Source organism: Bactrocera dorsalis, chromosome 3 (assembly GCF_023373825.1).
Source record: "Bactrocera dorsalis isolate Fly_Bdor chromosome 3, ASM2337382v1, whole genome shotgun sequence".
NCBI classification, from domain to species: domain Eukaryota; kingdom Metazoa; phylum Arthropoda; class Insecta; order Diptera; family Tephritidae; genus Bactrocera; species Bactrocera dorsalis.
The window spans coordinates 780135-791756 of record NC_064305.1 but is presented as its reverse complement, the minus strand read 5'-3'; the positions used below and the strand labels follow the sequence as shown (position 1 = coordinate 791756).

The 11622-nt window shown below is 37.6% G+C and overlaps 1 protein-coding gene across 2 annotated transcripts in view; it reads right to left on the bottom strand.

Moving 5' to 3' along the window:
• Window positions 1–1033: 1033 nt before the first annotated feature.
• Window positions 1034–11622, bottom strand: part of LOC105228061 (mucin-19) — a 146258-nt gene continuing 135669 nt past the window's right edge. For both annotated transcript variants that reach the window (XM_011207670.4, XM_019990992.3), the window contains exons 8-12: window positions 5950–6130; window positions 4190–4243; window positions 3485–3568; window positions 3231–3379; window positions 1034–3137 (exon numbers count right to left, since the gene is read on the bottom strand). In XM_011207670.4, the coding sequence (XP_011205972.2) occupies window positions 3013–3137; window positions 3231–3379; window positions 3485–3568; window positions 4190–4243; window positions 5950–6130 (593 nt within the window). In that variant the 3' untranslated portion in view covers window positions 1034–3012. The remainder of the gene's footprint in view (window positions 3138–3230; window positions 3380–3484; window positions 3569–4189; window positions 4244–5949; window positions 6131–11622) is intronic.

Sequence of the window (11622 nt, the reverse complement as noted above, 5' to 3'; positions counted from 1 at the left end):
TAATCTTTTTCTATAAAACCTTGACAGTTTATAGTCCGACTCGTTGCACCTCCGATTTGAAAGGGGAACGGGTGCCCCATTTTGCTACCTCATTGGCTTTACAGTTTCCAGCGATTGCTCTATGGCCAGGCTTCCAAAGAATCTGAAGATTAAGCAGCATTATACTATTTCTAGTGAGGACCCCAACTTCGAGCGCATAGTGTCCGAGTTCAATGCTAATATCGCCGCTCTTTTGCTGGAGTGAATGCGCACCAACCTGAACGAAGCTGCACTTTGGAGCAATAAATTTACTGCAACTTAATACCAGCCACTTCTGCCTGAAAAACGCAACAGTTGTTCGGCAGGTAGAAGCTAAGCTCCTTACAAAAGCCTATCTTTCCAACATGTACTTCTGCATCTGTAAAAAAACTCACTATTCCGCTTCACCAATGACTTCTCCAAGTCTGCATAGCCCTCGTGGCTATTTTAGCGGAGAAACAGCCAACAGGAGTAGCCTCTATAACGCAGTGGTCCAAGCTTTCAGGGAAGCAATTGAAGTAGAAGAGAACTTTAGCGTAACCTGTTTGGAATTGTTTTAGCCTCGGAGTACATTTTACAGCAATACACTTGCCGGCAATGTCCTCAAGTGCCAACACGTGTAATATGATGTTAAGTGTCATTATTGGTGAAGTCCGTAGTGCACCGAAGATGCGCGCTCTGTGGACGCGTTCAAGCTCCTTAACGAATGTAGCCTTATCGAACGCCCCCCACCATATGAATACACCATAGTTTTTTATTTCCTTGACTACAGCTTCGTAGAGCCAAAATACAATCTTTGTAGAGAGTTTCCACTTTTTCCCTATAACTCCTCTACAGTATTATAAGGCAACTTTCTTTAATCTCTACTCAATAATTGGCCGCCATGAAAGCTTTCTATCAATAATAAGCCACAGTCATTTTACCTTAGCTGCATGACACATGGATTTCTCCCGTTTACGGATTCGAGAAGTGAGCTGAAAAATCCTTACGCTTGTTTGCATTAAATAAAACTACATTTTCCGTTTATATTCTTGATTTTGGTTTTTTATTACAATCCATTTAAATAAGTTCACGCATACACACGTATTTCATTACTTCATTTAGTTATTTTAGTGTTAGTACAGTTTGGGGTCTTTCTTCATTTTATTTCATGCAGCTATGAACAGCGTAACATAACTACTTACTTTAACCTTAAGCTTAATTACATTAAACATATTTATGTTAATGTTTGTCTTATTAACATTTTTCGTTTGTCTAAATTACAAGTATTTCTCTAAGTCTAGTGCCTTGCGGCCGTCACTTATGGCTAAATAGTACGCTTCGCTTTAAATTTAAACCGTTATATCATTATTTATTTTATATTATTATTTCTTCTTAAAATAACATAATTATTAGCAGAGTATGTTAATGTAATAACATGCTCTGTTAATACGCTACTTCCTGTGGATAGCATTGCTGTTAGTAGGTTACAGCTATGTTAAGCCATTTATGTTAATTTCTCATAAACTGTTTAAACACTTATTTGTTATACACGAAATTATTTAATATTGCTAGTGGAAATAAATATTTTAAAAATTTTATTAAATTTTTATGTTATTAAAAATCATTTAATTAATGTTATATTGGTATAAATAAAAAAACTTTGTGCGTTGAAAAATATAGTAAAATATGAAAACAAGGAAAAAGGGAAGACAGTATAAATTAAGAAATAACTGTTATAAAATCTACTATATAACGCAAGTAAGTGAGACCTAATGGTAGAAAAATGTTTAACATAATTAAAAAACGTATTTTAACAGACTGTAAAGTAAAGTTTAAAACATAAAGAGCGTTCAACAATTCAACTTGCAACAAAATCAAATGGAGAATTAACAAAGTGATACTGATTATTTCAGCTAATTTATACACACTTAGCTTAGCAGCTGAGCGGCGTCGCTTACATTTTAGTATTTTACCTTGCTTTTAGTTTGCTATTCGTATACAATGTTTAGTTGGACTAATTTAATTGGTTGCTAGTATTTATTTAAGCTTATTTTACTTTCATTTTAATGCTGCTTAATAATGCATACAAATGAACAGAAATATTATTGTGTAGACTGTTTTGAACATACACATACATACATACAAGTATATGACACACCATTTACAATGCCATGGCCTGGAGGATTAATTTTAGTTTATTATTTGCCAATTTAATATATTTTCACAATTATGAATAAGCAAGCGCAGCTCACATACGCTCAACTAACGGTGTAGATCGAGTAAGAGTATTTCAAAATCAACTGAGTTTTAGTATTCTCTACGAATACACCCGAACATCCACTGCGCTTGCGTTGTTATTGTATTTTATGCACCAACTATCATATTTACAGTTATGCCGACGAGTGTGCCGATTCATTAGTGTTACGCTTGTTTACTTTTTCTTTCACAATTGAAATAAAAACATTTTGAAATATACGATACAACTCTCGGTATCTATACTTTTATGACATACTGTTGCGACTTCGTAGGAGGAAAGTGTGGATACACTTGCTTAATTTACTTTTGCTTAAGTCAAACATAACTTCGTAGCTATAAATATGGGCTGTACATTATGCACTGGGGGACCTTTTTGCAGCTAAAGGAGACTTGTCTTTACACTTTTGGCGCGTGCTGTTGCCTTAGTTTAGTAGAAATCAATAACTAGCCATTAGAGTATTGAGTGTTGCCGTGCTTAAGTTATGTAATTACTTTACAAAATTATATATATTTAATGCATAACTAATGATTACTTGCATGCTGCTGAGGCAAATCGGAATAAATGCTAAATTAATTTACAGTTTGGGCAGCACTGTAGTGTTTAAACGATTGCCAGTCGATTTTTGTGTCCGCAGTAAATCGGTTTTCAAGCGAGTCACGTCAACAGCGCTGCCGCTCCAACGATTTCGTGTTACCACCTACGACTTTTGCACACATTCAGAATGTTGGCGGAAAGTGGTCGTAGGGCATGCCGTCCTACACCATGCCTTTGGACATCATGCGCACGGTGTTCTTCAGCGCCTGGCGCTTGTTGCAAAACCAGATGCGTATCACCTCGCGCTCATAGCCTAATTGGTGCGCCAGGCCGGTGATTTCGGTGCCTAGCGTGGGAAGAGTAAAGAGAGAGGAGAGGGTTATTAAAAACGCCGACGGTAACTTGTTGGGGAAATGTCATTTTCGAAATTACCACTCACCCGATGGATGTGTATTGCGCTCGAAGTGTGCGTTCAGCAGCTCCAGAGCTTGTGGCGTGAACGAGGTGCGTCGCTTGCGCTTCTTCGACGGCTCCACGCCTATGTAGTCGGTTAGGTGATTCTGGCCAGATTTGTAGCGATTCCAGTGACTGTATACGGCGAGTGTGTAAAATGAGAGAAAGAATTCAAGTGTTAGTAAAGGACGTGTTCAAGCTTGAGATCGTCGGCGTGTGGAACTTCTTCCATACTCTCACCTCTCTTCGGCCTCTTTCATCCAGCGCTCTAAGACTGGCTTGATTTTCTGCGCGCTCTTTGGCGTTATGTCCAACTTCTCAAACCTGTGCGCGGCCGTGGGGTGTAGAGAGTGTCATAATTTCAAAAGAAAGGCGAGAATTAGTAAATTAGAAATGGACCCTTTCATAAAGCTACAATGCGTATGTTGGTTGGAGTGTGTGGGGTGTGTATGTGTGGTAAGTATGCGCAAGTAGACTGTTAGAACTAACTGTGGAAGTTTTAAGTGCCAGGACATTGTCAAATGTGCTAAAAGCGAGCAAATAAGTAAATTCACAAAATATGGTTTCAACGCCGCGACAAAATATTTTTTTGTTGACATAACTTTTTTTTTAATTATTGTGCGTAAAATAAAAACTTTGGCAATGCCCTGGCCAATAAGCAAAGACTTGAGAATACAAAAATAACAAAAAAAAGAGAAAGAAATGCCTATGTCAGCGGCAAGCAAATAAACAATTCTACAGCGCATACTTAGGTATAATTATTTTTTGTTGTTGTATTAGTAGTTGTTTATGTTTGTGACTGCTCTGCAATTTGTTAGTCTACATTCTACTTTTGTTAGTTAAATACTCATACTAAGACTCAATGATTATAGATTTTAATGTTTCGTTGTTAGGCGTGTGCTTTCTTAGTTCTAAGTGTGTGTGTAAGTAGTTTGGGGCACGTACATGTTCTGCTGCTGCGACGACAATTGGGCGGCGTACATCTGTGCGGCGAGTGCACTGTTGCATTTGTTTTTGTATTTAATTGCAATTATATTGTTTTTGTTTTTTTTGGGGGGTTTTCCGTAGCAGAAAGTATAAAATAAATAAATATATATTTCAGTTTAGTTGGTGGTCTCTCAAAATATGTGGTGATTTATTTGGTGTAACCTTAAAATCAAATTATGCTTAAATGTCCTGGCACAGTAAAAATTCCAAAGAGTTTTCAGAACACAAACACGAACTTTTCTGAGCGAGTATGAGTATCAAATTTTTAAACTTGCGCGATAAATTGTTGAGCTTTCGAAAGCTTTCGGTTATTTTGGCAGAAAAAGTACCGCTTTTCTTCTACACTTTTTAATAAAAATGTTCAAAACTTCGTTTAACCCTTATTTCGACTCGTTATATGAATATTTTTGCTGTTTAAGAGGTACAAAATTTTCCACAAAAAAAACTAAAGAGCTTTTCTGAACGTGTAGAGGATATCTTTCCAAGATTTTCGCATTGCTATGCCATATATTTCTCAAAGCTATGCCTTAATTCGAGGAATGAAGACTGAAAGAGCTTATAATCGAATAAGTGTGTGATCTACAAGTATAAATAACAGAACTCATAAATAGGTACCAAGTGTCTACTCGAGATACATTACTACTAGTAAGTCCACATATTTCTGATTCACTAATGTCATTTCTGTTCAGTGAGTAAAATTATAAAAATCATACCGTCTTCTATTCATTAATTTGAAGTGATTAGATTACAAAACAGCTGTTTTTGACTAGCCATTCGAAGCTGTGGCACTTTCTCTCTCCAAAGCTCTATTACAAGGAGCATTCCAAAGTAAACAGGCTCTTTGGTTTAAACGTTTTCAAAGTGGTCGTGAGCACATAAATGACGATCAACATTTGGACCAATAAAAATCCGTGATCACCGGAAATTCAATCGAAACTGTGCATGAATTCATCAAAAATCACCCGAAATCATCATTGAAATTCATGAAAATTGAATTGAACATCTCCAAAACATCGATTTATCGCATTTTGACCGAACATGTGGGCTTAGGAAAGGTATGTGCGAGGTTTGCTCCGCACAAATTGACTGATGACTCAGAATGCTCAGAATCCAACATTCGAATCGACGCTTGTGACCGATTATTTGACCAAAAATCACATCCAAAAGGCTTGCACCCATATATTGGTGGATATACCGGCCAACGACCTGAAACACTCGTTCGACATGCTTTTGGACCGTGCAAAAAGCTGTATTGAAGCAGAAGGAGACTATTTTGAATAAAATAAATTGATTTTGCCGAAACAACCATTTGTTCTGTTTTTTTTAAGTCCTGTTTACTTTTGAACGCACCTTGTATGTTTATTATACTTTTTGTTCTCAGTATGAAAAGTTTGCGATTTGTAATTGAAGAAAGACTCTAAAGCTTTCTGATTTTTATTGAAAAATTTTCTTGAGTTACGAATTTATTATTTAAGGCTTAGTCTGTTGGCCATAACCTCAACAAATCTTTAAGAAAAGTTGCAGGAAAGCTTTAGAAAAGCTCTAATTACACTTTTTGGACTGCCGCTAAGTCAATGAAAACCATGAGTTATAGGCAATTGCTTACTTTCGATCTCTAGATAGAAAAAAAATATTTTTCGTGTATTCTGAAAACTCTGAGCTCTTCAATTTATATATTTGGTTCTTATAAACATCTTAATAGTTTATACTCTTCTTACCTGCATATGGCGCTCTGACTGTAGGCGGGTCCCTCGGTCACCGATAACGCCTGTCCCACTTGCGTTTGCGTGAGACCCAATGAGAGACGTCGCAACTTGAACGCTTTGGCAAATTCCTTAATCTCATCCAAATCGATGCCCTCAACCACATTGGTGGTCGCCTGGTTGATGGTGGGTTCATCTAGCGGGGGAAACGGAGAATATTTGTATGAGTGTGTGTAAAAGAAGTAAAAAGTTCAAATTGATTTATTTATTATATTGCTATGCTAGGCTCTTCTTCTTTTTAATTAGTGCTAGTACTAATTTTAATTAAAGAAAAATTAGCTGAACGAAATTTAATGATTCAAAAAGTAATCTGGCATAAATTAGAATTCATCAAATATAGTATATAAAGAAATCCTACTTTTCATAAAAAAACGGTCAAGAAAGCCAAAATGAATTACAGTTCTATAAAATAGATTCCTAAAATATATTTCCATTAAATATTGGGTAGTCGAAAAAGTGTTTTGGGGTTTTGTCAATAGATGTCGTTGCAGTCATATATCTCCAAAAAAATGTGTGCTTAGAAATACGAAAAAACTTTTTCGACTACCCAATATATCGCGCTCAGTTTAAATTGGTGTGACATTTCAGCAAAGCCATTGTGACGTGCAGGTAAACAAGTCCAACGCTCGACGTCGACGTTAATTCTCAATTACCATTCCCGATGATAAATTGAAGTTTGCAACAACAAAGGCGGCAACAACCATACGAAAGCTTTACATATTCGCACACATATGCATTTATCCTTGAATGCAAATTGCCGCAAGTCAATGAGACTTAGCAACCAAAGGAAGATTTGGCAATCTCAGTGTCAGCCACACATATGCACATGTGTGTGTGTGAGTGTGTGGATTTTGCACTTCTTAGCGCCGCAGCGAAAGTTTAGCGACTTTTTAAAGACACATTTACTCACGCTTACGCCTCGCCTCAGCCGTCAATTGGAAGTTATAAAGCAACAGCTAATAAACTTTGACGAGCTAGGCTTGTGGCAGCGTGAAGAAGTTGTGTTGCACGCGTGAGGCAAGATGCATGTAGATCCAAGTCAGCATGTGTTCGTGTGAACTTTTACCTGTTAGCAGATCTCATAAAATATGAATTCGTCAGTCGCTGCTCACTTGTTGTTAGCTCACGACTTTTGTTGCACAAAAACATTTGTTGATATCATTAAGGATGCAAGTTTGGCAACACACTAACACAGTCTTCACCCAAGTGTGTATGTATCTGCAAAGTCCTATTAAAGTTCGTCACTCAATCAGCGTTTTTTTTTGTATTTTGAAAGCGGATTTTCGTGAAAACTTTTAACGGATTTCGCGAATGGTTTTCCAAATTTAAAGTTTTCGCGGAGACACAAATTTGCTAAATTCATCTAATTAGTATTAAAAGTTTGTGAGCATATCAATATTAATACATATATTTATTACTTTAGTGTGGCAAAGCGTAGTAATTGGTGGCACATTTTAATCCAGAAATGCAACTTCAGCAAATAATATGCGGAGAAAAGATTCCTGGGTAAATATATAAGAATAATATAGGGGGCACTATATATATATATGGATATTAAAACAAGTACTTCGGTTGAACTGAAACTATAATACAGTTCAAATATATACAAAAGATTCCTTACAAGAACTTTGATCGTAGAGTTTGTATGCCAGCTATATGCTATAGTTAACCTTAGCCAATAGATATCTGGTCAAATGAAGAACCTCTCCATATAAGAACTTGGTTTCGATCGTTCAGCTTGTATGACAGATATATGACATAGGGGTCCGATAGCGGCTTTTCTGACAAATAGCAACTACTTAGAGAGAGAAAAATGTTTCGAAATTTCAGGACGAAGAACGTAGTTTGCGTATATACAGACAGACAGAAGGGTTCAGACAAAAAATCCTTATTTTCTAATTCTTAGATGCTGAAAATTTTATTCTTTTCTACCCTAGCTGCTCAATGTCTTTTAAAATGGTATTTAGGGGACCGACCGGTTGCGATCTCATGCGACTTTAGACTGGGTATTCGCACAGATAACGTTACTGCATTCGCCCGAATCAATTTTTCCCAATTTCTGAAGATGGGATCTTAAGGTGCCCTGTGATGACCCCAACGATGTTACTAAGCTTCCTTTTGCCTAGAAGTAAGAGCTTTTTGGTCTGTGATTCATCAACGCTACCCCAAAGTGACTTTAAGGTATGCCCTGTATTGTTTGTTTTCCAAGACCTGAGTTGTTCCTTTAAGGTTCACTATTTCAAATAATCTTTGAAGGAGCTGAATGGCATTGAGCAGCTTAAGGGAATTGTGTCTCCAAATGCACCCGAGTGGACCAGCTCGTCTGCATTTTCATTTCCTTCTATACCTGTATGACCGGGCTACTCAGATGATATTAACGCAATGAGACTTAGTATTGGTGATAAGAATGACTTTAATTGCCGCTTGGTCATACGCTAGAATGTATGTATATGAAGTTGCTGGTCTTCAAGCTTAATTATAATCACATGGTTTGACGCTACTTTATATGTATGGATTACTACAGAAAAAGTGCGCTCCTGTTCCGGTTTCACACTTTGATCCGTCAGTGAATATGTAGATTTCGCAGATTTTGGAACAGTCGATCACGGAACCATAATCCCAATCTTCTCTATTCGGGAATGAAAACGATGTGCTTAGTTTCTCTAGTGTCTCCCTTTGTCGGTCTCATTGCCACCTTAAGCCGAGTTCCCAAACAAGTAGTTGACAGTAGGGATAGTGTCCGAAAACTTCAGTAGACAATTTCGAGAGATCTATTAAATCGAAGACTTCTAGCTTAGATAATTTTGTCGAGTGTTCAAGGTTCTTTGATCGAAACTCTAAGATGAAAGGCTGATGGCCATGAGAATTGCCTTATACCTCACCTGTAAGTGGATTGGTCGGATGTCGAGAATATCTTTAATAACTTTTTAAATTTTTTAGGAGAATATTACATAGTTGAGGAATTTATATAGTAATTCCAAAATTTTGAATGAGTGGGAATTATTCAAATATTTTATCCATTCATTTAGACAAGAACCAACTATACTTTTAATTTGACTAAGCCAAAAGTTCGACATCACACCACTCAAGTAGAGCGTTCTCAACCCTATAGCAGATTTTTTGTGAGAGCATTAATTACCAGACTCTCTTTCAATGAAAACTTGCATATGTGAGATGGTTATGAAAGGTAATTTCTCTAACTCTCCAGTCCAGCGCTGTATTGCTTCTTTTTTACCAAATTTATAGTTGTTTGCGCAGACTGCACTGCTGGGTAAGTAGCGAGTTATAGCTAATAAATCAGCGATTGACAAAAAAAATCCGTACTCGCTTGCCTCTACAACTGCGCACATGTATGGGTGTATCTATTTGTATGCCTGCATGTGTAATGTGCGGCGATGCAAATTTTTTTGTGGCTGCCACACTCTCCGGTCTTAATTGTGTTTTTTAAGCATAGTGGCGCATTTGCCAAAAAACAGTAAGAGGTTATTACACCGCGCTCGTAGTTAGAAAATTAAGCAAAGAGTGGCACTAGAACACCGAACACACAGCGCGAGTGCGCGAAGGTGCGGCGCAGGGGCATGACGGTGCAATAATAGGGAGTGGTTGTAATTTATGAGTGCCAAATATGCATTTATGTGCGAATACATATGTGCGCTTGAGTGTATGTGTGAGTGTGGGTACATATTTGCTTGGCCAAGGGTGTGCGCCATGTACGAATGTACCTATGCAAAGAATTTGCTTTTAATTGGATCAATAATTGGATACTTTTTGCAGCTTTTTGCCAATTAAAGGTGAATATTTCAGCATATTACGGTACTAGAAGCAGATGTTTACCCGACATACAGATACATATGTATGCATATGGAAAAACGCAAATACGAGTTAGTGCAAAACACAAATGGCTCGATTGCTGTTGTAAATACCAGTGAATGAATAATAAAATGGAAAATAAGCAAAAATGTATTATACTCGTACATATCAGCGATTCCCGGCGAAAGTAAAGCCAAACTTGAGATTTGCTTTAATGGTTGGTGAGCATGAACGTCCACTGCGTTCACCGTCCTCGGACCTCACTTTAAAACCTCTTAACTTATCCTTGATGGTTGATTTTCCTAAGGCAGCGTTCGGAAACCGGTCATCAAGCCAAGGTTTTGCTCTAACTGTGTTTTTTTTGGGTCAGGCCGAGGACTTTTCAATTGGTCTATTAGTTTTTCATTTTATTTGAATAGTTATTTGTCAAAATTTCAAAAATTTTAAAAATTTGAAATAATTTTGAAAATATTTTTGAATAAATTTATTAATGAAATAATTTATTTTGCCAACAAAAATCGCTGAAATTCTAAGCAACTAGTCGAAATTGCGCCAAGACAGTCAGAACTCCGCAAGTTTTATGAAAAATTATTTATCGCCCAACTGCAGCGCATAGTCCGCAATGGCGGCGGCGGAGGTACTGACAACAAAAGCCATGGATTCTATGCCATTCGCGCGACCGGCAACATTCGGAAGCTGTACTTAAATGTGCGCATAATTCATGCAACACGCGCCATGCCACAACAACAATTACAGCAACAACAAACCAATAACAATAACTTGCGGCACACAATGTTTGCCTTAATTACTCCTAATTGACGCTTGCAAAACTCGAGTGCGCTATGGTAAGTTACCCCCCAACCCCGCACTGCAGTTTCTTCAGCCTCTAGGATGCGTCTTTAAGATGTGGCAGCCAGCTTCCTTTGCAGCACTCGTTTGGCATTCAAGTGGAATGAGTTTGTTTTTGCATTTAATGACACATTTCACTTGCAAACTAAGTGTAATAATAGCGACAACAACAACAATAACAACAAAGTGTTGCAGCATCAAAATATTGTAGCAACTAGTTAGTTGAATTATTGTTGTTGACGCGGCAGCAGCTCCAATTTCACACTACTAAAGGGTTGTTGTTGTTTTTATCTCAGCAGCCATTGTTGCTGCTAATGTTGCCATAATACCCAGCGAATGCCATGTCAGCCGCTGACAAGAACCGCCGAGTCTTGCATGCAACACGGCAATATGCAATAAGCTTCGCTGGCATAAACAAGCAAACAATTAGTAGTTGCTTAATTACTGCGCAGCCCAGCAACAACAACAAAGGCGTAAAAATGTGGAGCGGGGCGCGGTGTACCGTTAGCGAGGCCTTAGCGCTTCTCCTCGCAGACAATATGATGCTTTGCATAATGCTCGCACTTTTGTATTAATAAATAAATCAAAATGCACTCTTCGACTTACAAGCATCTTATGCAAGCCATCCTTGCTGCCGAAGGCAAATCCGCGCAGTAATTACAATAAAAATCCGCCTAGCGGTATTGTGGTAGCTCTTACAGCGCTCACGGTGCATATAAATGAGGACAGAGTAGTACAATAAGGATAAAGATGTATGTTTGTATGTATCAGTTACATGACATGAATATTAAATATTACAGCAGTTTAAAGAAAGAATCAAGATATCCTTGAGGAGGATAAAGGATCAAGACCTTCTTGAAACCAACCAGAGATAATTGTCGGTCTCTTGAACACTTAAACACAACAAAAAAGGGACGTTAACTTCGGTTGCACCGCAGCTAGAATACTCTTTACAAATAAAGGAGTTTC